Genomic DNA, 27,867 nt, shown 5'->3' with positions numbered 1-27,867 from the left:
GCGGCCGTTTCGCTTTTAGCTCCGCATAAGCATTTCTGAGATAAGGAAACGGCGCCGTGATGTAAGCGTGTCACAGGAGGATAACTCGTTGCGTTGACCCCTGTTTTGATTTGACCTGTGCTGCAGTGGCAACTCGGTTCTCCTTGGCTGCATCTGCCTGCTCCTGAGGGGCCCGCAACGCTAGAGGTCACCCTGAGCCACGCTGCATCAGAATGAGCTCCACTGCAGAGGTATGCACCCTCCAGTCAAATACATCAATATGACAACCAAGCGACACAATGTGATTTATCATCATTTTATTCATGTACAAATTGTACGCTCTGTGCAGTTTTACTTATTCCCCTGAAAATCAAAATTTATTGTATTTTTAAATACAATACATTTGAGTCTATTTTGTCCAATGTGTAAAAGTCATCCATTTATGTTAAAAATGTTCAAACAAGGCCTCTGATTGGTCCTCATGACGGAACAAGCAACATCCTCTTTGGTTGGACAGTAGATGGCAGCGCATGCCAACGAGTGCTATGCTTACATCATCGGCAGCATCAGCAGCAGCAGCAGCAGGAGGAGGAGGAGCTCCTTCGAGTCTGAGTTTCTGCAACAGACATGAACTGAGGAGGAACCAACAACCTGACACGAAACTAAAAAATATTTCTGCGGGTCGCTTAGGTCGATGATGCCCGGTTGAGAGGCGGCGGCGGCGGGTACCCGCAGGAGGAGCAGCATGGCATCGCCGCGCCACTACAGAGACGCTCCTCATGACATTGCCAATGTGATGCAGAGACTGCAAGGTAGGCGTTAATTGCTAACTCCACAGCGCTCCGTCTCTCCACTTGCGGCAGGTTTGGAGGTGACCTGCTACATTGCCATGACGCAGCAGAGTGGCAAAAATGCTGACTGCAAATTCACCTCCTTCCTTTTTTTCTCTTGCACCAAATATGTTGGTGTTATTCGCGCCACCAATACGAGTTTTATTTTTACTGTGAAGCATTCAAAATTGGAATATTTTGACGCACAGTGAGTTGTTATCTTTATAGTTTTGCTATTGGCAACACCGATAAAACAGGAAGCTGCTTAATAATTTGAATTTGAGCATGTGACAGGTTGTACGTGAGTTTTGCTCACAATAACTCCACTGTTACATCTGTAAAATCCTGTGAATAATCTTATTTTTTGGCGGGGGGATAAAAATAAAAAATACTTTGAAAGACCTTGATCATAGGTATGGGAAAAATAGCACAGTTTTTAACTTTGATTTAAAAGCATTTCACTTCATTGGAATCTTTTGAATCTTTGTCCAAGTACAGACAAAAAAAAATGCTTTTTAAGAATGACTGGGAGCCATGTTATGCACGGGTGCGTATTATTCAAAGGATTTTACAATATACTATGTTTTTTATGAAGTAGAATGGTGGAGAGCGTTTGGGCTAGACTGGAAAGGATTAATGGCATATCCATTCATTTCAATGAGGAAAGATGATTGGTTTTTAGTTACAAGCGTGTTCACGGAACGACTGAATCTCAAATGTCAAAGCGGCAGCGGATTTGAGAGGCTCCAGGTGACACTGGAACTGAGGTCCAACATGGCGGCTCCCCACCGGGCGTGCGAGGTGGCAGTTGTGCCAATGTCGGTTTGGCACACTTTGCATCTCTCAAATTGATTTCTTCTCATTTTAGAGGCTTTCCGCTTCCCGTGCTCTTCAAAGACAAGTGAGATACTTTGATTAAGACGCTAAGTGAAAATGAAACAGCCTCATGCGCAGCCCAGCCCAGCTCAGCGGTGGTGCGAAACTGTTGCATTATTTATGTGGACATGTGTAACCGCCCATCCTCTCTTCCCCAAAATGCGCTCTAATTTATCAAGTCCTGTTTACAGTACACTACAGGAGCCTCGTTTAAGGCTTTCAATTATATACGGTGTAAATAATTCAGCAGAGTGCGTGTGGCTTGTTAAAGAAAAATGTCTTTCATAATAGGTCGATTAGCTCAGGGACGCATGGGGAAGTCTTATGGCTTTTTAATTACTGTCTGTCATTCCTCAGGTGATGTAATGACCGCCTGTTTTTGTCTCGCCGCACATGAAAATAACGTTCGAAAATAATAGCTCGCTGTTGTAAAGGTTCAGCCACCTGCTTGTGATTTAAAAGCGGAATCGTCAAGCTAGCAAATAAACGATTCCGAGGGATTAAGTCACTGGAAACCGATTCTCAAACCAACTGGATTTTAATTTCTATCCAGCTATGTTGTGTTGGGAAAAAGATAACGTGACATCATTAGTGTTACTATTTGAGGTTTGCATTCACTGCAAAATAGAGTCAGCGTAGTCTTTGTCAGGGTTTGCCTTTGTTCTTAAATGAGGTCATATTTTATTGACATCTCCCTTGCATCAAATGTCACCTGAGAGTTCTCCAATGCCCTTTAACGCTGACTCGCTAGATGACAAACTTTGCTCCTGTTTTCTATTGTGCCAATGTTCCACATAGGAACAGCAGATAGCATGAAATAAGCCATATTTGCCCCTCGGGGTCCTTTTTGGAAGCGTCCGACAATCATGCTATGTGACATGAAAACAATCCAAGGTTTTGGCCTATTTTCCTTCCTTCTCCCTTCAACCGTCTCTTTTGCTGTACCTCTCTGCACTGAAACACAGCAATTAGTGACACCATATGGCAGAGAAGGATGAGGCCACTTTGAACACCTCCCAGGCTGAACTCCTCCATATGCTGAGGAATTTGCCTGTTTCTGTGTCTTTTGTTCAGGGGGTGAAAAAAAACAATAATCCCTCCTAATTTCAATTTTTCACCCATTTTCTCTCCCCGTGGGTGGCGGAGGCGTTTAATTTCCGCCGCTAGCTCTAAGCGACGTCTGCCCGCCTGCTCGTCAGGCAGATAAAGTTCACCCCAGTCCAATTTAGTTGTTTGCAAAGGACATCTCCCGATCTATTCAGGCTCTGGCGGCTTGTTGCGCAAAGCAGATTGACAACGTTTGAGCAAATTCTGCAGCGTCGAGAGCCGCTTGCTGTGCTGGCAGAAAGGCCGAAGAGGAGGAGAAGGAAGAGGAGGAAGGCAAGGGCATGAGTACACTGCAAGGTCTTTTAAGAAAAATGAAATCTGCAAGGTTTGGAGGAGAACTCCGCCCAGGGCAGACAATACTAATTTTTACTCAACCCAAATTGTACACCTTCACAGCTCATCGTTTGGCAAATTAATCGGAGTAGAATTGATGAGCAATACAATTTCTTGCCAGGTTTACAAAAGGGAAACTTCACCTGGCTCGACAGCTAAATATCGGTCTTTGTTCATGGCCACCCCACTGTAAGGTTTTATGAAGTAGTACTTTGTTCATAATCCTCCTAACAATCAGAACAATGAAAACCTCCTGGGCAGAGTAACAATATTAGAGAATAGGAAAAAACCTACCCTGCCAAATTCTTCAGTCTGATTGGCGACAGAACTGGCGCAGACCACCTCGACTGGCACGGGGCCAGGGTGCCATCCGGTTGCCAGGGGCGACATGACGCTTTTCGGCCGTAGCCATCGAAGGCCCGAGCAGACGGTCACCTTGAGCCGTGCCAGCCCGGCCCGGTTGTTTTCGGCACATTGGCTATTTATCACCACGCGGCTTCACACGCAGGCGGCAACACACACAAAAAAAAACAAATGGCTTTGATGCATTTTTTAGGCCTTGATTATTCCGCTGGGAGTGAAGCATTTAGCCGAGCGATTGGACGTGTACGCAGCATGAGCAGACTTGAAGGTCACCATCGCATTCAAACCAAGCCATCTAGCCTTGGACTTGCAGTTATGTGATATGACCCATATTGCTGATCATCACTTTGCAGCTTTCTCTTCTTTGTTTCTTTTCAACTCCGAGGCCACTGGTTGACATCCAAGTTGTACTAATTCCAAAAAGTAGTTTTCTGCTAGTCATTTATTTCCCATGCTGTACTGTTACCTTGTAGCTTTTCTTTAGTGCTCCGCAAGATTCTATTTGTCAATTTTCTTTGTATCATACTTACCGTTTTTTTCCATGTATAATGGGCAAAATTTAACTAATTTATTGTCCTAAAATCTGGGGTGCGCATTATACATGGGTACAAAAAAACCCCCCCAAAATTTTTATATATTTTTTTTATCATATGGAGGCCGCCATTACAGATGCGCTTTCTTCTCTGCTGTTCACTTCAAACACGCTCCATACGAACACAATGCTCTCGTATCAGACGCTTGCTCGATCACCTGCTCGTTTGCGGTCACAATGTACCCTACACAAATCCGAAACATTTCTTCGCTATTGAGTTTGCTAGCGCATGCGCAGTGATACTGACCGGCAGAATAACATCCGGTTGTTCCCAAAGATGATATTTTTTCTGAAATAATTTTACGTTTACGGACTTAAGTAGGAGTCAAAATTTGGGTGCGTATTATACATGGGTACAGGCTTTTTTCCAGCATCAACATGCCATTTTTAGGGTGCGTATTATACATGGGGGCGCATTATACATGGAAAAAAACGGTAACATGAATAATACATTTTCCTCCCGCTACAGCTGAAAAAAACCAAGTGGTGTTCCACAAGGCACGACGCAAGGTCCACATTCTCTTTTGGCATGTGCGATCCCCATTGTGTGGAATCCAATGGAGTCTCTCAGTGACATTTCATGATGCTTATCAGATTGGAATCTCTTTGAGCCTGACAGCCATTCAAGGCTGGAGACACAAGAACGCATCACTCGGGTCGTCAGGTAATAGACTGAATCGACTTTTGAGATTCTTCGGTGGGAATCTCAATGATAGGTTGTCACGTATTGTATTAACAGGTACAATTAATTTCATTTATATTAATATCAAAATTCGGTCACTGTGCCATTCCAAAAGTTGCCTTCGATTAGGTAAAATGACATCTCCGGGTTACGCCGATGCAATGATACAGTTCCCCTGAATTTCTTTTTATCTGCGATGTTGCGTGTCAAGATGGGGGCGGCAGATGGTTTTGATGAACGTTACAGCACAATGTGCTGGCAAGATAGCATCCGGACACCCAATCTGGTTCCCCTCTCTCCCTAATACTTTGACTCACATGCTCACTCTTATCTTTCCCGCCCAGGCACCTCCTTCCCCCTTTTTATTTTTGGACTGTCACCGAGTGATTGGATGGTTGGAAATTTGGCCACTGGCACTCTATTGAGCAAGTTTCTGAAATAGAGGTGGCGCCCTGACCTCTGAGCTGGTCAGATATTGTCTCAATTCCAGCATGTATGACTTTGTGGGTAGGAAAGTCATTCTTGGTCTTTTGGGCGCACTTTTAAATCCTTCATTTTATTACTTGACACTACTCTGCAAAGCTCCTAGAATAGTATTCAGTAATTGATAAATGTATTTATTCAAAAACCATATTTGTTTTAGGGTATTAAAAAAAATAAAAATCATGATTGCTAAGACAAAAGATATCTCCAGTGTCAGATATGACTGGATTTAGCTGGATCTAATTATGACTTCTAAAAAATAAATAGATAAATAAATAAACAAAAAAAATCTCTTTCACGGTAACTGAATTTACCGCAGCAGCCGCGGTGATTCTGTTAGTGCTGCTGATGCCTGCGCTTTCGCTTACTTAGTGGTCCCTCTAATATGTGCTGGGCCGGTTGCTGAACCTGGATAAAGAGCTTAGACTGTCTGACCCAGTCACACACACATACGCACAAACACGCACTCCATTACATTTATAGAGTATATACGTATATGTAATATTTTTATACATGTATTTCAACTAAATTGCATCCTTAAAAGTGATTACTGCTAGATGATTCTAGTGAATTTGATGTTATTTTTATATGATATATATATTTGATGTGTGTGTGCTGCAGGTGGCATTTTTAATGGCACTATTGTTAGCCAGGCTTTCATGTTTTTTTTTTAATTTGGACATAATTTGTTAGTGACTCCTCAGCACAGCTGTTGGTGAAAAGGGAATGCTGGTGCTTGTTTTGATAATCACTTTGACTTGTGTGCTATCCCCCCTCCACCCATTTCTTCTCACCCTCTTTAACATGCGCGTGATGATTTCTGAAATGTAATTAGCCATGCTAATGGGCCGGCGTTTAGATTTCCGCCTCTTGTACTTGGGCGTTGGGGGCACAAATGAAGTGGGATTGCGAATGTTGAGGCTGAATGGGTTGAGTGGAAGTGGTGAGGGTCTTTTTTTTTTTTTGTCACACTTTGCCATTTAAGAGCTCTGGCAGGAAGTGGAGAGAAGAGTTTTTTTTTTTTTTAATGAGCCATTGTGGGGCTGAAAGAGAAGAACCGGAATGTTGAGGCAAGCATAAAAGACTGTAATCATTTTGTACAGTGGATAACAAACGTGCCCATTTAGCACATGATAGCTGTAACGGGCATGCTCCATTAATGTCCCGCTGGAGAGGAAGATGCATTAGCACCGCACTGAGACCCTTGTGGGCCTTTGTTTGGTTCTAGTGACACTCGGTCATTATGACCACCGCCATTCACACCTGCATCATCTGTGAGTCACTTCACACCAGCGTCATTTGTAGCGCGATCGGTGTCTACCGCCCTCTGATGAGCACATATTTTACATTAGTCGCATGGCACAACACACAGCAAATAGTTCTTCAAATATTCTTCTTTCTGAAAAACACTTGCTTCCAAACAAACCGTTTGATGTCCTCAAGGAGGCACTGTGCCCCCTATGAGATTGAATAAGAGGCTTTTGCTGCTAAGGATTCCAATCCAAACACCCTCTGGGTGGAATGAAAACCACAAAAGAACAAGCTACCCCTCCCTCCACCTGTGTTTTTTTTTTAATAGTCGAAAAGAGTCTGTTCCTCACGTAGCCTCGCTGCCCTGCAGACGTTAACCGCGCTGACCCACATTGAACCCCCCCCACCACTATCTGCCAGGCTGTCCATTAGGAATCCAGAACCAGCAACCAGCTGAGCTTCTTGTCTAGCTCGACACTCCTCCTCACTTTTCTGCCGTTAAAACAACAGCACAACACTCCAGAGGGCTGCAGCCTAAAGGGCCTCTGTTGGTTTATTCTGATGTAGGACACTAGAAAAGGGGAAGCGATTGTCTGTTTGTGTGTGTGTGTGCGTGTACACGCCCGCTCATATTTCTCTCTCTGCTGACACGGCGATGCCGCCTTCTTGTAGCGATTTTGTCCCGAGGTTGTTTTTCTTATCAGTTAGCTTCTTCGGGGAGGCTGTCTGTTAGATTCTTGGAGCGATTGTCTGACAAAATATGATTCTCTTGTTTCTAGTTGTGTCTTTTTAAATCATTAGCAGACCATTAATGAAGCGCTGTTGGTTTCAGCACCACGGACAGCGCATTGTGTAGCCCTGTTTTGTTACATGCCACAAAAAAATGTGTCATAGTGGGAACGGGGAGAAGAGTTGATGTGCGAACCGGCGAGAATCCGATAATCAGCAGACAGATAGCAGATGACAGCTGCCATTGGTTATTGATGACTTTCATAATTAAAATGGCTTGCGTGTGTGAGGGCACTGGGGTGGGGTCACCCAAAAGAACAAAAGGAGGGGAAAAAAAAATCCCGCTCGTGATAAATGGTCTTTCATCTTTAAGGCTGATAAAAGACCAAGTGCGATGTGCGTGCATATTGCTTTTGCATTTTGAATAGGAGAATTCAAGGAGGAGCTTTTGTGCTTTGATAATTGCATCACACTGCTAATGTGTGAGGGCCAAAAAAGCCCAGGAAGGTTATTGAAAGGAATGATGACAATAGTTGAAAGTAGTGACTTTATTTTTGCCAGTGGAACCTCAGAGAGCTAATGTAAGTCTCAATGTTTGTCGAGATAAACTCCAGTTAAAAAAATATACTTTGAAATTCTTTGTGAATATAGTCAAATTAGCCAGTTAGGGATCAAGCATCAAAACCCATCCATTTTAGGGGGCAGCCATTTTGTCACTTACTATAAATGACAACTGTTGCTCAGGTCTCAGGTAATGACCAATCACGGCTTTGCTTGCTAAGGTCATATGACCTAACCTAAAAAAACAGGTGACTGTTTAACTCCCTGTATTGATTCTTCTCACATATGTCACACGAGCCCTTATCGAGCCAAAAAGACAACTTTATAGGCATATTCTGCCTATAAATCTTGAATTAGGCTCATTCAGTATCCTTTTGTTGTTGTAAGTGGCTGTTTTGTTTCTGCTTAGCCCAGTCTCTCCAGTAAAAACACCGCATGTGAGGAACGGATGAAAGCCGACAGTCTCTGAACAGACTTGAGCGGAAGATCAGACGGCAGAAGCGTCCCGGTGCTCGCGCGCTCCCCTGCAGGCTGTGTGCACAAGAAAGCTGCCAGCCTGCCGGGAGCTGTGCTCGCCGTCTGCGTAGATGAAGACGGCGGCGTGTTGCGGGGGAATTCCTGCACTTTTGCTCCCATTGTGAGCGACGCGTGTGTATGTGTGTGTGTGCGCATCCCAACCAGCTCAGCGGTGCCCTTAAATGCAGCCGTGACATCACGCCTTGTGATTGGCCGTGCAGTGGAGGGAAGGGCGCGCTTGGTACCACCAGTGTGAAGTGAGGAGGGAGGGGCTGAGGTGTTGAGAGTGAAAGATTGATGCTGAGGCAAGTCGGTACTGCACTGCACAAATACACACACTTTTTCGACTCTCTTGAGCTGTTCGGCAGGAAAGAAAAAGCACGACAAGAGGACATTAAGAATCAGTCTCAAAGAAACACTTTCTAAGGAGCTCCTGGAAGAGTTAGCAGCAAGGGCAAATTGTAGTCCCCCCTTGATTTTGGGGGGAGGATGTCCTCCCGACTATGCCATGAGCGGCGCAGTCGACAGTACGACATGGCAAGACGAGGGGAGGGCGACACCGCCTCCAAAAAGAAGTTACCCTTCAACCTCGTGACTGGCTTCTACCTCTACCTCCGTGGTGAGTGTGTAAGCCGCTCTCAGCATGTGTGTGTGTGCCACTGCAGTGTACCGTGTACTCATTACAGAATATCCCTTCATAATAATGCTGGATTTTAATTTGTAGGAAGTCTAGTCACAATTTCTGTGAAGTGTTGGTGGCAAAATAAAAACACCCCCAGAAATCACTACTGTCCAAATACTTTTGGAACTCTCTGAGTGTTTGTGGATTCATGTGAGTCTTAAGTCTTCCCCCGTGGGGAAGATATTTGTTCAGCTGTGGGGTGGCTTCACATAGTATATTTAAAGGGGATGTACAGCAGGAGCTCCATCTGTAAAGTCTTAAGAGATGGCAGGTTGGAGAGCCACTGTGAGCGACTCAGATGTTAATTAGGAGGAGCCGTTGGAGGGATGCCAGTCTGCAGTGTTGGTGGTGCCCTTAAGCAAGGCACCGCACACCTAAACGTGCACTATTTAACATGCAAAACTCGTAATTCTCATAATGGACCTATGGGGAAAAAAAAGCCGGTCCAGGCTGTTTTATGTAACATTTTGAATGTTGCACAAGTGATACAATTATGTCATAGTACAGTGGTGCTGTCGGTCCATGACCATGTTCGTATCACAAATCATCTTTTCACTGAAATGAATGGAAATGCAACTACCGTAATTTTCGGACTATAAATCGTTTTTTTTTTCATAGTTTGGGGGGGGGGGCGACTGATACTCAGGAACGACTTATATATATGTTTTTTTTTCTCTTTTTGGGCATTTTATGGCTGGTGCGATTTATACTCCGGTGCGACTTATAGTCCGAAAATTACGGTAATCGGTTCCCTCACCCATCCAATTAAAAAAAACAAAAAAAAAAACACGTAATTTATTTTTTAACCTAATAATAGTCTATTTGGGAAAAGTGTTCCATTTATAGAAGCGACTAAAAAAAGCCAAATAAATGAGCCTGAATGGGGTCACGGTATTTCAACTCAAAAAAAGCCTCTAATATGTATCGATTTGTTTGTGTACAACGTGAGTTTGTACCTTCACTTCCTCCAATTTGTGGCTTTGTTACCACAGCAACCGCAGCCGCCAGGACAACAAAGCACAGACCTCAATGATATTTCATTAAGATAAGAGCCGGGCCGCCGTTGATTGGACTAACGATACAGAGCCATGCAGCCCAAGAAGCTAATCAAGTGTGTTGAAATGCTGCTTGCGGGCTCGTTTGCTGAGCTTGCCTTTTGTACATATTGAACGGATGCCAGCGGGAGCTCAAAGTCACCTCGTCCCCACTGACTGCGCCACACACGCGGGCGCCAATTTTCCTTCCATCACGCGTGTTCTTTCTTTAAGGTGGCTGACATTATTCTCATTTCCCCTCCCGATATTACCGCGTATCAATATTTGATCAGGTCAAGAGAGAAATTCATCCAGGAGGGAGCTGCTCACTGGCTCGTTGAAACGTGCCCATCTGCATTATCATTTATGAATGAAAAGCCACACGGACACACACACACACACACACACACACACCTGAATGCCCGCCATACTCAGTGACCCACTAACCAACTTGAGTTTAATCAAATTGTCAGCGTATTCATTAAAGTGGAGGAACTCCCGGTCCTCTTTCGCTGATGAGATTTCAAGGATATTGCGTCGCCACACGTGCCGGCAAGTCAAACTTCATTCTCCTCTTTGTTTCTAATCGACAATTTTGCCTCTGATTTAGACGAGCAGGAGTCTGTGCAGAAAAGGACGTTCACCAAATGGATCAATTCCCACTTGGCAAAGGTAAGATTGGGTTTGATTGCCACTGCATGCTGCACAACCTGCATTGTTGTCCCCCCCCCCCCCCACACACACACACAAACAAACACACCCGCGTCCTTCTTTTCAATCCAACTTGCCATTCTTTTCAGTGCTTTGCCTGCGTTGACATTTGCTCCATTTTCAAAACACATTGCTGAGCCGGTCATGGGACCAGGCAGCTAAGCCAACACACACACACAAACCGAGAGACACACACACAGTGGTGTGTGGTGCCTCTTATTGTTTTCTTTCTCTCACTCTCAATTGGCTGCAAGGAAAGCTTTCCACTCTAATTACCACTTTCACATTACAGCAATTAACACAGTCGACGTCTTTGTTCCTGCTAGCTAACATTTGTCATTTAAGAATTGATAACCTACTGACACTCCTTACCAATTTCAATGCTTCCGGATAAGATTTTTTTTTTTAGCTTAATAAGCTCAGACAAATACTTGAAGACAATGAAGTATTCCTTCCTATTGGACTCAGACAGCTGTGGAGACCTTGAGCCGTGGCGGCTTGATGCAGAAAATTCATTTGAAAAGCGCCCTGCGGGGAATAAACCTTGACGTAATAGGAAATCTCACGCTTCGGGATCACGCCGGCGGAAAATTATCCACAGCCAAATAGTATATAGGAAGTGCTTGAATTTTTAATGACACATAAGGTAAACACATGGTTTATTTATTTTGTCAAGTTTTAGGATATTCTTGAGTAGATTGGAAGCAAAACGCTGAGTGTACCTAATATTGTGGCTGCCATCAATTCAAGTTCCATCGGGTTGATTGCACTGGCGGTACCGTGGCTATACTGAGTAGTCAGGTGAAATGTCATAGAAAAAAAAACAACACCCTGATGAGCAGCAAGAGAAGGTGAATGAAGGTCTTCTAATGGGGAGACAAAAAAAACCCTCAGAAAGTTCCTGGAGACGCCATTAAGTTGTTAGAGGATTTGAGATAGACAGAGGAGCTTTAACAGTTGGTTGAACTCGGCTCTCCGAGGGATAGATCACGCCCTTGGCTATGCAGATGATTAGGCCACTACCAGTTATCACCGTCTTTTAATTCACCGCCTAAAGCTGTGTGATTAATCGTTAGGTGAGTTGAGACATGGCTTTGAGGGGGGTGCCGATGCTACTGGGATTTTCGGGGGGCTTTTTACCAACTAACCCCCCCTCACTTTTTTTTTCCTCTTAAACTCCACAGGTATAACAAAAGATATCTCAGCGTGTGAGAACGGCAAATTCACAAAGATGATTAATGAGTCTTATGATACTTAGCAGTTCACCGGATTAAGTTAAGTCACATGATTAAGTACACGTGCACACTCGTATGAGCGCAAAGTATGAAATCTGGAGTGAATAATGCTACAATATATATATATATATTTATATATATTATATATAATATGTATGTTAATCATTTCTATTAACTGAGTAATATCATTTGTGTTTTTAGTTGAGTGTGGTCCCGGAACAAATGAAACTTGTATCTCTAGGCACCATTTTAATAATATTCAGACAAGTGTAGTATCAGGAAGCCCCCCGCGCATGGCGCTGGAGTGATGGTGGTGGTGGTGTGTGTGTGTGTGGGGGGGGGACGCAATCCATCGAATGTGCTCCCAACTTTGCGTTCTGGCAAATCCCCTCCGAGACGGTTAAAGCTTAATTAGCGAGTGGCCAATGTCAGCAGCAGAGGTTGCGTCGTCGCTGAGGCGTTTCTTCGCTAAACAGCTTCAGTCACGCTGAGTCTTCTCTCGGGTTACACAGCCAAGTGATTGGGAACGTTTTTTCATTTGCCTCCCAAACATGGAGCTCTATTAAGAACTGTTTGTGCTATTTTGTGTCTGTGTTTGGGTAATGCTGGAAATTCCCTTTTGTGAAGCAAAATTATGCAAAAAAAAAAAAAGAAAAATCAAAAACAACTACCTGGTCCAAGAAGCTATTAAAATTGGCCTTGGCAGAAGTGTGCATCCCCACAGGGTGGCCCTCAGATTCAGGCCCAAATCCTCGTAATGATGCATACATGCAGCCAATTCTTTAAGACCTGCAGTCATCTCATCTCAGTGGAGAAAAAAAATTTTTTGATCCATATTCACATGCCAAATATGTTATGAAAGGAACAATGGGACGTTGGATGACTTTGGAAAAGCTTTTTCTTGTTTCCTCCACACTGTTGATTCTTGAGAATCGTCTCGAGTGGAGCGTTTCAGGGGACTCAAACAAGAAGCCGCCGTCCCCGAGTCCCTCCGCACACAATCAATTACGGCATCAGACACTCATGTGTAATTAGCTCATTAAGACCCTTGATTTATTTTTTCGGGGTGGTCTTGGTCATGTAGCTCAGCAGAGGAAATGGATATTACTTTCTTATTTTTGTAATTATCCCCAAATACCCTCATTAGCCTCGGGATCATCAAGCCCCAAAAGGTAAATTTAACTTCAATTACCCCACGGGTTGATTTCACCCTTTCTTCTTGTGTGGTGTCTTTTTTTAAAAGGAGGCACCCGTGCGTTTTTTTTTTTTGTGTATTTTAATAAGCAAAGGCGTGAAATGACATTAGAAGAAAAGCCTTAACTGTGTTGAACTAATTAATTTTTTGTGAGGCTTGGGGGTGTGGATTTTTTTGTTTCACTCCGTCCTCTCTCATCTGTCTCGCTGCCACTCTTTTTCTGCGCAATTATGCCTCTCTTGCACATCCACTTGATGGGCACACACACACACCAACACACGCACACACACACACCGCTAATCTCCCTGTGAATGGTGCGCTATTCTGCCCCCCCTATGTGACTGCACTCTAAGAGAAATCCTTGATGTGGCGTCGGCGAAAAACTAGAGATATGTGGATTTTTTTTTCCACGCCTCTCTAGTCTGAAAGGTTAGCGAGAGAGTCAATGAGAAGGGGGATCCGGTTTGACATCATCAGCATATTTTAGGATTTGAAGACCCCACTCAGAGCCTTGCTGAGCCCCTCACTGAGTCCACTTATCACACACATACGCTACATTGGGGGGGAGAAAAAAAAACGCTTTTGGGGTTCCAAGTACATCCATAGGAGGATTTCCTATTGAAATTAATGCCGTCTAATGTGGCAGTTGGACTTTTTACCACTCAGCCAGGATATTAGCCCTCCAAAAATGCTTTTATTCAGAGTTTGATGGACTTTATAAAAAGACTTTAGGAACCGAAGTCTATCCAGTTTTTTCCCTTGACTTTGGCTTACATACGTCCGATTATAAAAAAACAGCAAAATTTTTTATTCTCAAAAATGTTGATAACTGGATCGTATTTGACCAAGTATTTGAAATCTAAATTTATGTTCTGTTCTTTTTGACAGCGTATTCCGCCTCTAGTCGTGACGGATCTGTTTGAGGATATCAAGGATGGCGTGAAGCTGCTCGCCTTGCTGGAGGTGCTCTCTGGCCAAAAATTGGTGAGGCCTTGGAATGCATCGAGTTGTGCGTGTTAATCTAATCTAATGAAGCGCATGTGAACGTGAAGCATTGTCCGCTTCCACGTGGAAATGAGCATTGATTTGCTCTTACTAGGATGTTCGAGTGAATGAAAAACGGCAGATTTACAAGGACACAAAAGAGTTTGGTCAAAACACCCGCACCAAATAGCTTCTGGTGCTTACTTATGTCAATATTGCCTCAGGTGGAAGTGATGTGTGTTCTATTGATCAGTGTGCAGTTTAGATCGGACTGGAACCGAATGAATGCTTTTACTACAATGTTTTGCTAGAATGCTAAAGAATGTCTTTGTTTTTTGCATTTGCCTCGGTCTGTGTTGTGTCTTTGAACCCCCCCCCCCTTGTTGTCCCCTGTAGCCATGTGAGCAGGGCAGGAAGCTAAAGCGAATCCACTGGGTTGCAAACATCGGCACGGCTCTCAACTTCCTCCAGGGTAGGAAGGTAGGAGATGGGCTCTTCTTTTTATCTTAGCTGTTCCTCTTGTTGTTGTTTTTTTTTATACGAACAGCCTCGTGGGTGCAAACGTGGAAAACAAGCTTGACCTTTAACTTCTTACCTCGCCGCTTTCTCTGTAGCTGCACCTGTTGAAATCGATACAGTCAGACATGTTCATGTTGACTCTGCTACAAAAAACAAATAAATAAATAAATGAATAAATTAACAAATGAATAAATAAAATAAAATAAATATATTTTAAAAAACACTATGTGGTGAATCCCTGACTATTGTGAGGCAGAAGTTCTAGACCCACTTGCTTCTAGACGTTTCTCCAACACGCCAATCAGCTTGCCGGCGTCATGCGCCCAATTACATAAACTAATTACAAACCGCTTCAGTAAACTGCGTCTTCAGTGAGATCAGTCACACAAATTCAAGGCTTCCCCCCGCCTCCCCTGCCGTCTCGTCCGTCCTCGGCTATCTAAATAAAGCCATGCAAGCTTCTGCGAAGACATTGATTTCCCCTCTTCCTCGAGTGTGACAGGGTTAAACCATAAATCCTACACCAGTAATCTGCAAACTCGGAGATCAGACGTCAGCAGTCTCCTTGCGTGTGTGTCTGTTTGTGTGTTTGTGTAGAAGTCCAACATTTCAAATTAAATGTAAACACACACTGCGTGGAAATCCAATGTATGTCTAGACTGTATTTATGTTCAGCCTAAATAATATAATCTCATGCCTGTTCTCACAAGATTTTCGTTTTAATATTTATGTGAAAGTATGATTAGTTAGACCTATTTATTTATAAATAAATCTTATGAAGATATATCTTTTTTTCGACTAAATCCCAATGCCGGCCAAATAACCTGCTGTGGTTTCCATTACGAACTTGTGCTTTTCTTATCAGGATCACCACACTGACCCCCTTCTAGCACCCGAGATTGCCCTCACATGACCCGACCCTCTTTGTTCCCCCACTTGAAGTGTCGCTTATTACCTGTTGTGTTGCCGCGGCTCTGTAATGCTCTATGTGAGGATACAGAAAATGTATCATCACACGCTCTACAAGGCGTCCATCTTTCATCAAACACATCTTGAGAGCCATTTTTTACCTTTCTTTTTCTGCCTTCTAGTCTGCCTACAGGGGGTCACCGGTCAGTACCGTCTTTGTTTATATGTGCTTTCTTAGCTAGCTAAGGATTACCTAACTAAGTTTATCAACCCAACATTTCCCTGCTGTTCCATTTCACAGTGTTTATAAATGTGTCCATGCTGTGAGATTTTGCCAAGTAATCAGAATGCAGTCTGAATGCACATTACAATATTGTGGGGGGGTTTTTTTATGCAGATCAAACTGGTGAACATCAACTCGACAGATATCGTAGACGGTCGACCGTCGATCGTCTTGGGTTTGGTGTGGACTATCATCCTCTATTTCCAGGTATTCAATCCATTTTGCAAATGAAGGAAATACAAAATGAAATCGACCTGTTGTGTTATTTTTTTTCCCTCACCCACTGCAGATCGAGGAGCTGACCTGCAGTCTCCCACTAATCCAAGCTCCGTCAGACAGCTCCTCCTCACTGAACGGGTCGGCTAGCGGAAGCGAGAACACCAGCCCGCCCGTCAAGAAGAAGCCTCTGCCACCCGTACACGGCGGCGTTAGAAAGGCCCTCCTCAGATGGGTCCAACAGACAGCCACCAAGTGCGTAGTCTGCAAAAAAAAGTTGTTAAAACCCCAATCTAATAAATTCTCATTCCTAGGCGTCTGGGAATCGAAGTGAAAGACTTTGGTCCCAGTTGGCGAAGTGGCTTAGCCTTCCTTGCCATCATCCACACCCTTCGGCCCAATCTAGTAGACATGGAGCACTCAAGAAGACACTCCAACCGAGAAAATCTGCGAGAAGCTTTTCTGTTAGCCGAAACGCAGTTAGGCATCGCACAACTTCTTGACCCTGAGGGTACGTCACATTTCCTTCGATATTTCCTTGATCCCTCAAAATACGATCTAACAGATTCTTCCGACTTGATCGCTGAAATCGCTGCGTCTCCAAGCCCTTATTAAATTAGAATTAAATTGTTAACCAGTCGCCTTTTTACTTTTCCTCCCCGCATGAGTGAGTCAATGCAAAACCAATTGTTAAGTAAACTAAAGAGTCAAATGATGTGTGTCAGCTTGAACATCACATTAGCGTTCATGCTGCCCAACCATCTGTGCCCCCTCATGCCAGATTTCCAGAATAAACGCTGACAAATCAAGCCTGACATCAGCGTAATTAAGGTCCGCGGCATTCACCACAGCGGAAAATAGTCCAAAGACGATTTGGCTCCGTAGCGCTGAAGGTTGATTTCATATCTGCTTGATGTCTGATTACGCTCCGCGGACGTCATTTTGTCAGACGTGGACGTAGACAAGCCGGACGAGAAATCCATCATGACTTACGTGGCCCAGTTCCTGAAGCGCCATCCTGACGGAGAGCACGGTGCCTCAGAGGGACCAGCAGCAGATGAAGATGAGGAGGTAAACAGCTGTCACAGTGATGTCATTTTCTCTTCACACGCCTTGTCTTTCCCGCCAAATGTCAGCGTAACACATCGGTGGTGACGTTTGCCATTTCAAGGCTAAATATAGAACAACCATTTGCTCCCTGCTTGATGTCTGGCTGGCATGGTGACAGCTGTCCTTGTCTCGTTGCTTGTCACGCAGGCGTCTATCCCGCAGCATGGCCGCGTCGCTCCTCGCGATATCGAGGAAATGCTGGAGGTAGGAGGACGTGGATGTCATCATTTATCCCTCCCACTCCCAGACGCTATCTTATCTGATGTCAGGCCTGCGGGTTTTCCCCAGCTCTGATTCCAGAATGACAAGAAGTCATATTAGCTTTTGTGTTCATGTTCCCACTTGGTTCCATTAGCATGGCAATGGAAGCCTCTGGCATTGGCATGATATGTTTTTGTTTTTTTTTGAAAGCGAGGCTTTGTTTCCATACGAGCAATCACAAACTAAAGTGTTGGACAAAATAAAGATGTTAGAATTAATTTAGGATTAAGATGTCATTAAATTCGACACTGGCTTCCCACAGGAAAAAATGATAAAGCTGAATCGACCGTATTATCGTCATGGCGACTTGAAATCCCGGTAGGGGATCTGAGACAAAGTAGCCTGCTTTGACATTTTGTCCAACAGAGAACCACACAGGATTAGTAACGCACTTTTAACGCCAACACTTTCATCCTTTCCCGCCTCCGTCCTCTCATCAATCCGTCCCCCCCCCCTCCCCTCGCCTATACCTCGGTTGTCTTTGTCTGATTTTCATTTCTCCCATTTTGCGGCAATTTCCATATCCATATTCTCCTTCATCTTTCACCCCCCGTCAACCTCCTGTAGAGAGAGCAACGAAAGAGCCTGAGGGAGTTTAAAATGTGGCTGGAGCAGCTGGAGAAAGACGCGCTACACGCCCAGGAGACTGAGGCCAATCTCGCTCTGCGGTATCAGGTCAGAGCGTACACTCTGCGTGTGTGTGTGTGTGTGTGTGTGTGTGTGTGTGTGTGTGTGTGCGTGTGTGTGGTTTGGAGTGGGCGCACTGGCCACAGACACTCCCATTATTAGCTTAATCTGCTTTGGCATTACAGTGAGGGGATCAGACGACAGCCCCGTCATTTTTTCAGTCTGTCTGGCTTATTCCGCCAAGTCGAGGCATAAGTTTCATTTTCACCACACCCTTAGCTGTGCATTATAATTTTCTGATCGAGCAAAGTAAAATGAAAATAAAAACAATAAAGTCAAGTAAAATACATGCAAACAAACATCCGTATTTATTTTGTGTAGTTATTCAAGAGTCTTGGCGTACAGCTGGAGATGCGGAGGAAGCATATGGAAGATTCCTTAAAATCCACGCAGAAGGACGGAATGTTGACAGTAGATCAGGCTCTGGTCAAACAAGCTTGGGAAAGGATCTCCAACAGGGTGAGGAAAAACACATGAAAATCATGCACAATTAATCACATGATATTTATCTGTTTGCATTTTAGCTCCTGGACTGGCATCTGGTGCTGGACACGTCCCTTCCCGCTCCTTTGGACGCGCTCGGAGCCTGGCTGCATCACACCGAAGGAGCCCTGCGACAAAATGTCGAAATCAGCGACGGGGCAGCCGTCGGCAAAGCCTTGGAACGACGCGAGGTTGACCGACACAACACGCAAATGACTCACGGTAGTTGTTTTAATTGTGTTGATTGACTTCACAGGAGGTGTTGAAGAGCCTTGAGGGTCATCAGCAGGTCTTCCAAAGGATCCATAAGGACAGAAGTATCGATGGCATCTCTGTGCCACCTGAGCAGCTGCAAGACATGGCCGAGAGGTTCGGATGAAAAGGTTACCTTAATATTGTATGAAAGTAATTTCAATTTACCATTTTTTTTCCTCGTAGGTTGAATTTCATCTCCACATCTTGCAACATCCAGCTGGCTCAGATGGAATTCCTGAAGCACAAACACAGCATGGAGGCTTTTCTCACGCAGGCGGAATCGAAGCTCAAATCCTGGATCGTCAAATACGGCCGACAAGAATCTGTGGAACAGATGCTACGCGATTATGTCGTAAGCCCCAACGAGATCATTTCATCCATCCCGTTTTGCTAGAAAATGTACAAACTATTATTGTTTCTGTCTCCACTAGGTTTTTGTGGAGAAGCAGTATTTTTTTGAAAGTTACAAGACCTTATACCAGTCATTGAAAAGAGCTGCGGAGGTTTACATCAGCGCTGACAGCTCAGGTGAACAAACCAAATCGTTTGTAGTGCATTTGTGTGTCTTCATTTTTGGTTTCAATTATGATGGAACGTAATGAAAACGTACAATATCACAGCCGCCCCACATCGTCGTCAACATGGCTACAAGAATCTCAACTATCTGCTTCCACGTCTGCAGGCAAAATCTCTAAATGAGCTTCCACCACCCGCTCAGTGGGGAATACTACTCTCATTTGCTAGTTTGGGGAGGCTGCTCCATTTCTGCACATCTCCGGGCGCCAAAAAACTGAGCGAGCGTGTTAGTTTCGTGATTGCGTTTTAAGGGTTTGTGTCTAGCTGGAGGCCGTGCGAGAGCTGAACAAGTCAGCTTGAGAGAGAAAGGCTTCAATGTGTTGTCTCCAGCCAAGGCCTTGTCACAATTAGGCAATTTGGTTTATAATAATATTGACTTCAACTTTAAACTCGCCCGCCTCTAGCTGATGAAGGAGAGACGGGGGTCTCTCGGCATGTGTGGGATGTGGCGGCCCAGTGGAGGAGCCTGTCCATGGAAGTGCGCAGCGTGAGGAGCATGCTGGAGGAGGTGCTGTCCAACTGGGATCGCTACGTTTCCACGGTGGCCTCTTTCCAAGCTTGGCTGGAGGACGCCGAGGGAGCCCTAAGACAGCCGGAAAACACAAAGCAGGTATGACGAGTCTCCTTCGTCCAATTTCGGAGCAGCAGGTATGAAATGAACTCATTGACGCGCTGAGGATATTTAATTTATCGCTTTGGCTTGACAATGCGGATGACACATTTTGGATTAGTCAGCTAATTACTATTATTGATTCTTCAATTAAATCCAAGACTTTGTCTCATTTTTTGATGAGCTGTCATCTTTCCACTCGTCTGCCGTCTTTGTTTCCGCTTAATTTGCATGTCTACTTCTTTTGCTAAGCCCTAAGCTTTTCTTTTTTTTTTTTTTTTAACCAGCTCTCTTTGTTTCTCTAATCGTCTCTGCTTGTCTCTTTATCTCTCCCCCGCTTTCCCTTGCAGGAGTTCTTCAAGAATCACAGCCACTGGATGGATCAGCACGCCGCCATGAACGACGCGGGGAATTTTCTTATCGAGACGTGTGACGAGACAGTGTCGTTTGAGCTCAAGCAGCAGCTCCTACTTCTGAATGGACGATGGAGGGAGCTTTTCCTTAAAGTCAAGCAGGTAACCAAAAAAAAACAAAAAAACTAGAAGCTGAAATTATTGACAATTCAAGTCTGATGGGCAACTGAGTAGAAGCGTCTATAGAATGCTGTACAAGTTCTAATTTCATGTCTTGTCTTTTTTTTTTGTAGCACGACCAAGTTGACCGATTGGAAAAAGGGCGAAAAGACCATTTAAAGGCAATGTCGACTTTGACAGAACTTTTGGATACAGCAGAAGCCAGGCTCAGTGCTCCAGTACAAGTGTCTTTCCTCGGTGTCCGAGCCTTTTTGCAAGACGTGGAGGTGAGAATTTTGCGTTCTGATCAATTGTATCGACAAACATTATTATTATATCTCTACCATGGTGAATGTCAACCCCTTTACTCCTGAACCTCTCATTTCAGAATACCAAGCAAAAGCTTGTCACCATGGAGACGCAGTACAAGCTGGCCGGCCGCAGCGCTCAGCTCCTCGCCAAAGACGCACCGCACGACGAGTCCGCCGGGGTCATCGCTACCATAACGACCGCTAAGAGTCGCTTGAGTCTCGTAGGTGTATGGAAAATTGATTTTAGTAGTTGCAATAATTCAGTTGAGCAGTTTATAATAGATTAAAGCTTTGTTTCAAGGTGAGAGAGCGCTGCCCCGCCTTAGTAAAGGAATGCCACGCCCTTCTGCCGTTGCTGGAGGAAATGGAGAAACAAATGTCTGTCTTCTATCAAGCCCTGGAGCGCGCCCGTCGCATTAGTGCCGCCGACCCACACACGCCCAGCCCGACACTGCTCGGCCACAAGTGGCAGGTTCGTGTGATGATAAAGTTCAACACCAAAGATGCGCGAGGAATCGTAACGCGTTGTCGGACGAAATGTCCTCAGGACTTTTTGAACCAGCAGCAGAGTTGCAAACGCTGTCTGGCGGTGATCGAGAGGAACCACAACACGGTGCAGAGGGCACTCTCCAACAGCAAGGTGCTTCAAAACTTCGAGACCGGTTTGCTGCAGAAGAAACTGGCTGAAGTCCAAGGCTCGGCGCAGGTTTGAATTTGAAACGAGTGTACACGTTTTAATACCACTGAGAGTGCATACAAGACGTTAATTAAAAAAAAAAACCTCTCACGCTCTACTGAAGGAGATCGCAGAGTGGAGGAGGCGGGAAGAAGCCAATAATTGTTTGAGGAGGAGGTTTGAGGAGTCCAGACAGGATTTGGAGGCAGTGCTGAAGAGAGCTCAGGACTGCCTGGGAGAGTCGGGGGACGCCGAGGAATTACTGAAGAAGCACACGGTGAGATCACATCCAAAAATGTCATTGTATGAAATCTGTCCCCAGCCTAGCAGTGACATCAGAGCGATCCGATTGGACGCTTGGGAAATACTTTGAGACGATGCCCTGACATCACCGCTACATCGTCGTCAACTTTGGCTTTTTCCCTTTTGTCATGTAGGATGTTTTCAGTCAACTGGACCAGCACGTGCTGAGCGTCTTCCTGAAGGCGTGTGACGAACTCACTGACATCCTACCAGAAGAGGAGCAACGGGGGCTGCAAGAAACAGTCCGCAGACTACACAAACACTGGAAGGTCATTATTAAGAAGTGCATTGTCAGTTAGAGCAACATTTTGTTGTCTACAAATGCTTTTATGCTCTGTCGCAGGACATCCAGGGCGAGGTACCGTCACACCTGCTGCGTCTGAAGGTAGAGGTGGAGCAGTATCCAATCGATGTCGTCCTCCAAGAGTGCCGATCAGAGCTGGACAGAGAACTCCACATCTTGTCTGGCTCCTCTAGCAGCGATCATGTGATCCAAGAGCACAGGGTGAGCCTTCGGTAGTTACGAAAGCACCGGGAAAACAATTCCTCTCTTCAGCGAGGCTTCCCTTTGCAGATGTTCTTCAGGGAACGCAAACCTCTGGCTGTGTGCGAGAAGCGGATTAGGAACATGGAGGATCTGTGTCAAAAACTGCCAGACAACGACGCGGCTTATCGAAGGCTGGATGCCACCAGGAGGGCTGTGGAGGACGTCGCCGAGCGCATCAGGAGCACCGGCGTCACACTGGAGCAGCATCCTGATAAGTGGAAGGAATGGAATGATAGGTGGGCAGTGATTTGTTTTTTTTAATTCCATTACGCTCTCTGCATTAATACTCTAAGTAAAAGCTGAACATTTGTTTTTCTTCACACAGATTTTGTGAGCTTTCCGACTGGCTTTCATCTCAGAGGAGACACCTGAAGGAGACGGCAAGAACTTCCAGCCATCAGGAGGAAGTTGACGCTGCTGCTCGAGTGAGCAAGCATGCTGAATATTGCTTCAATTGATTGACCACATTTAAAAAAAAATCCACCTGTCATGTCTGAGGCTTCATAATTGATTATCCATTTTTTTCCCCAATTCATTTTAGGCATTGAGAGAAGCAGGAGACGCTCGAGAAGAGAGCCTCTTATGGCTTAAGAGTCGTCTTTTGAGCCTGTCCGATGTGAGCTCTGAAGTGGAGACACAAAGACAGCAAAGTGCCCTGAACAAACTCTCAGCCGACTTTAAGGAATTGTTGTCCACACTTTGCCAGGTATTGGCCGATTTGTCCGACCTTTTGTACTTTGTTCCGGCCTCCTAGCATCCCTTCCCTCACAGGAATGCGGCGAAGGCTCCGGCGCATTCCCGTTGGAGGAGCTCAGGGAAGAAGTGCGTGGCGCTCTGGAGGAGGTCCTGAGAGCTGGGAAGGAAACCGGAGAGCAGATCAACCGGATTCTGGATGCTGAGGATCTAAGAGAAGCCCAGGAACTCTTTTTTATTCATCAGGTGTGCTTGCAGAAATGTTCTCTTTATTATAATGTCGAACTATATTGACATGTTGTCATGTATTTATTACAGCAACACTCAAAACAACTGCAGGCTCTCAGGAGGGAGGCAGATCTTTTGGTGTCCCACTCCAAACAGATCCATTTGGGAGAGGCGCTTAGTCGCTCGGTACACGAGCTGGAGGAACGTGTCCGAGAAGCGGACTGCCAATTCAGCGCTAGGGAGCGCAGCCTACAGGTAAGCGTGATCATCAATATCCACTATTTTGGTTTTTTGCTCTGGACATATTTGATCTCCAGGCCACCTTGAGCTCCTGGCGCAACTTTGAACGTGAGTGGGAAACACTTCAAGTGTCCATTAGCGACATCACCATTGATCTGCACAAAGAGTTTATATTCAACAACCTGGACAGCCTGAGGAGCGAACTGGACCACACCAAGGTGTCTTTTTATGACTACATTGACTCTTTGCTTAGTATCCCTCCTCTAATATTCCGCTTATTTGATGGAAGGAGCTTTTCATCAAGCTTGAGGACTGTTCCCTGAGAGCAGACGTCCTCCTGGAGGAGGCGGTTGATCTTCAGCTCGGGCCGAAGAATCAAATTGCGGTTCTGCATCAGGCCCAGTCCAGCAGGGAAGCAGTTGAGCAGATTGAAGACCACCTCAAGAAGAAGTTAGTTTCCGAGCACACTTTTGACATTTCTATCTTTACAACCACAGATCGGAAGAGGCATCGTTACTTTCACGTCATCTATTTCCTTCCAGTGTTGTCCATCTGGAGAGAACGTGCTCATCGTGGGAGCGCTTTAACGAGCAATCCGTGACGTTTTCCACGTGGATCAATGAAAAGCAGAGAGCGCTGGATGCAATCGGGCTCAACTCACCCTCCGATTATTTGGACGAACACATCGGCATTGTTGAGGTCTGTGGTCAATCCTGACAGGATATAAATTGATTGATTAGCAAAGGAAGATGCGTTTCAAAAAAACCAAATCCCCCTCTAGGTTGTGGCGGAAGGTTTAGAGGCGAGAAGATCATCGCTACTCCACATGGAGAAGGACTACGAGGCACTGTCCAGGTTTATCACCCCCGGAGAGTCCGGATGTCTTCGGGAACGGGTCACCCAGATGAGGCGTTCCTGGCAGGAACTGATGGAGAAAACAAAGCAACTCACGGGGCAGCTCAACCAGAGCGCCTCCTATAGGCAGAGGTGCAGCGACAACCTGGAGCAGGTCATCTTTTGTCATACGCTGAAATATCTGCCTGCTTCTTTTTTTTTCTTTTTTACTTAACCGGATTATGTGTTGTATGTCTTTAGTTTGAGAAAACTATGAATGATCTCAAAGAGAAGCTTGATACTCCTGTCACACTTTGCTCATCATCATCACAAGCTTTCAAGAACTTACAAAGTCACATGGTAAGAAAAGTGAAAAAAAAAAAAAAGGAATGTGCTGGGCTTGAGATAACTTTTTTGTCTTCCTCGTAGGAGGTGTGCCGGTCAGTGGAACAACTGAAGCCCGGACTGATAGCTTTGTGTACAGCTGTGGAAGGCACCAAATTGGAGCATGAGGTACTCCTACTCCAGCAGCTCCGAGGAGAGTTACTGGGAAAGGCCAGTGAGAAACAATCGGCATTAGAGAGCTTTCTAACGCTGTGGAAAAGGTCAGAAACAATTTTGACTCGACAGTCGAGGCTTGTTATTATCTTGCGTTTCCTCGCAACATATCTAATTACAATTGTGTGGTCGCTGCTATTTCCTTTTGTTTACTGTTTTCTCTTCAATCTCTCTCTCCCTCTTGACTGCTTGTCTGTCTGACCCTCCGTAGCGCAGGCAGCCGTCCTTATTTCTATTTTAATAACGCGATTTTGTTATCACGAGAGCCTTCTTCGATATCCATCCATTTTCTGTACCGCTTAGTCCCCACTGGGGTCGCGGGCGTGCTGGAGCCTATCCCAGCCATCATCGGGCAGTAGGCGGGGGACACCCTGAACCGATTGCCAGCCAATCGCAGGGCACACAGAGACAAACAACCATTTGCAATCGCACTCACACCTAGGGACAATTTGGAGTGTTCAATCGGCCTACCAAGCATGTTTTTTGGGATGTGGGAGGAAACCGGAGTGCCCGGAGAAAACCCACACCCTTCTTCGATATTTCTTGTTTTATTCAGAGGAAACAATAATGACCCTGTCAAATGCTGGACGTAGTTGTTGCTTGACATTTAATATTTTAGCGGCCTTCCTCTTTCTTTCTTATCCTCTATCTTATCCTATGACCTAATGTATGATATTTATTTTTAATCCACACAGATTTGAAAAGGAATATTTATCCATGAAAAGCTGGCTAGGTGCTTGCGAGTTTGCTTGCCGTCCGGCCGACGAGCTGCTCTGTGTAGACAAGGTGAAGCTCACGATGGAGCTGCAACACATCCAGGTATTTTTTTCTTTTCGTTACCCGTCATGGGTCTTGCTGTTTGCTTGAGCTTCTGCATTTTGCTTGAACAGGAGATGCGGACTGAAACCCCTTCCAATGACGCCCTACTTGAGGGTCTGTTAAATATCGTGTCGTGTCTCTACCCGTCTGCCCCCGAAGCTCGGGTCGGAGAGCTGAATGACGAGCTCACCCAACTTCAGGAGCGATACGCCTCACTGAAGAGCAAAATGTCACGCAGGTAATCTGCTTTTCATCCATTATAGAATTTACACGGAGCAGCTTGCTAGGCTAGTAGCTAGCATGGCGAAGATGAATTCATTCTCATTATTCTTTTAGACATGAGCAGCTGGAGCGTCAGTTGTTGCAGCTGGAGCTTTTCAATGACGCTCTTTTGACACTCAGCCAAAAGAGCCAACATCTCCCATCTGTCTTGAGAAGCTCTCTTCAGGTTGACGTTACTGATCTCGATGGTGCCTTCACGGAGCTCAAGGTGAGATGTTATTTTATGTACCTGGTATGTCTTGTTCTAGTCCAAATAAATGGATCAGAGAGCCTTCCAGGATAGATTGTGTTCAACCACCATGTACCTTCTTGTCCTGCTTACCTAATAGGTTTGTTTAACTCTCCAATTCCAGGAGCAAGACTCTCAGTTGAAAGCTTACTCATCACTAAGAAAGGCTCTCCAACAAAGAGAATCAGCCCTACTTCCATGCTCCAGCCCAGAAGCTCAGCAGAAGCTCCAAGCCTGGAGAGAAGATTGCCTACAACCCTTCACAGAAAGTGAACATCTACAGTTTCTCCGCAAAAAGTGCCTGAATGAGTTAAAAACCTACCTGGAGAAGCGTGAAGCAGCGGTTGGGGGTGTCGGCCGTCTTCGCGAGGCTGTGGTGAGGAAAGGGAGCTGGGATCCATCCGAAACAGATGAGCTCCACCGAGAGGTCACGAGGGATGTGGCCCGCCTTGAGGCTGAGGCCATAGCCTTGGATGGGCAGCTGAGCAAAGCCCACCTTCACCTAGGCGGGAAAACCTCCTGCAGGGCTCAGGCTGCAGCCCTCATCGAGTGCCTGGAGGAGGCGCGGAGCAGTCTGGGATGGAGGCAGAGTGAAGCGGAAGCCCTCGGAGCTATGTGGAGGTCCTTCAGGGGGAAGAAGGCGGAGGTAATGAAGACTTTGGAGACGTTGCAGTGTAAAGCAAGACAGGAGGTGGTCAAAGAATGCTCTGTGCAAGCATTTCAAAACAGGTACACTTGATATTTGACATAAAACGTTGTGGATTTTTCCAACTATTGCTTGTTTCTGTCCCAACAGGCTGCGTTACTTGAGCCAGCTGGAGGAGGAGCTTCAGTCCCTCCATAAGTCCCAACAGTGGTTAGAGGAGAAAGGAACCCAGCTGGCCCAGAAGGACACGGAGCGGACAGGGGAGGCCCTCAGAGACCTTGATGTGGTCAAGGCTGCCTTGGAGTACGTCAAGACTCTCATCACCAAAAGGTCAGTTTGGAATACTTCAGCATTCTCATGCAGCTTCTTCAGTGTCAGTTGTTACAATTTTTTTTATTCTTGTTGCTCTTTATCAGTCAGGAGCAGAGTCAACGGGCACTCGATCTCCTGCGCCGATACAACCACTTGAGGTTGATCCTCGATGCTTTGGTGGAGAAAGCCCGTGCGCTTGCTCACAACCTGCCCGATCACAACCACAACGCTCAGGAAGCCACGAGGTCCTTCTCACTGGTGAGAACGAACAGCCATTGCAGTTTTACCCGTATTTTATATTTGCTACCAGTCTTATGGGGTCATTTGTGAATTTTGAAACTTTGTTGTTGTCGTAGCACGAGAAGCTGCTGGGTGAGCTCCGGGAAAAGCAAGAGGACATGGACCAGCTCATCACCGCGGTGGAGGATCTGCATCGAGAACTGGCTCGCTTTCCCGACTGTGACGCAAGCATGGTTCACAGAGACGTGGAGGCGTTGAGGGCCCAGTGGTTAGAGGCGAGTAACAAGAAATGTCCTAAATAATTTCAAACAGGATTTAAATTGAAGTATTGAAGGTTAGCACCTCACATGAAATTGACTGCTCAGCTGTTCCTAGTAATGAGTAA

The 27,867-nt window shown here is 45.4% G+C and overlaps 1 protein-coding gene across 1 annotated transcript; it reads left to right on the top strand.

Annotated features, from left to right (window-relative positions):
• Positions 1-142: 142 nt before the first annotated feature.
• On the top strand, positions 143-27,784 carry LOC133146898 (nesprin-1-like). The gene is made up of 43 exons (XM_061270975.1): positions 143-230; positions 444-791; positions 10,629-10,690; positions 14,048-14,143; positions 14,540-14,623; positions 15,969-16,061; positions 16,144-16,325; positions 16,385-16,581; positions 17,020-17,141; positions 17,328-17,384; positions 18,009-18,116; positions 18,450-18,587; positions 18,653-18,802; positions 18,868-18,980; positions 19,050-19,218; positions 19,298-19,394; positions 19,847-20,052; positions 20,403-20,567; positions 20,699-20,851; positions 20,953-21,096; positions 21,177-21,347; positions 21,423-21,581; positions 21,676-21,828; positions 21,989-22,123; positions 22,198-22,359; positions 22,429-22,637; positions 22,727-22,826; positions 22,943-23,107; positions 23,173-23,340; positions 23,413-23,577; positions 23,640-23,780; positions 23,852-24,012; positions 24,105-24,261; positions 24,344-24,571; positions 24,658-24,756; positions 24,826-25,001; positions 25,650-25,773; positions 25,845-26,011; positions 26,110-26,263; positions 26,409-27,013; positions 27,081-27,260; positions 27,347-27,500; positions 27,599-27,784. The coding sequence occupies exons 2-43, from the start codon at positions 725-727 to the stop codon at positions 27,782-27,784; spliced, it is 6,522 nt and encodes a 2,173-aa protein (XP_061126959.1). The 5' UTR covers positions 143-230; positions 444-724.
• The last annotated feature ends 83 nt before the right edge of the window (positions 27,785-27,867 follow it).

Source organism: Syngnathus typhle, linkage group LG22, assembly GCF_033458585.1.
Source record: "Syngnathus typhle isolate RoL2023-S1 ecotype Sweden linkage group LG22, RoL_Styp_1.0, whole genome shotgun sequence".
Taxonomy (NCBI): domain Eukaryota; kingdom Metazoa; phylum Chordata; class Actinopteri; order Syngnathiformes; family Syngnathidae; genus Syngnathus; species Syngnathus typhle.
Note: the sequence above shows the minus strand (reverse complement) of the source record. Positions and strands in the feature narration are given on the sequence as shown.

What these genes read in the sequence shown, in the direction of transcription:
- LOC133146898 (XM_061270975.1), top strand. Translation starts at nt 725, where the DNA reads ATGGCATCGCCGCGCCACTACAGAGACGCTCCTCATGACATTGCCAAT. An exon ending in ACAACTTCTTGACCCTGAGG is followed by an intron (nt 16,582 to 17,019) that starts GTACGTCACATT and finishes TCATTTTGTCAG; the next exon opens with ACGTGGACGTAGACAAGCCG. An exon ending in TGGAGCTGCAACACATCCAG is followed by an intron (nt 25,774 to 25,844) that starts GTATTTTTTTCT and finishes TTGCTTGAACAG; the next exon opens with GAGATGCGGACTGAAACCCC.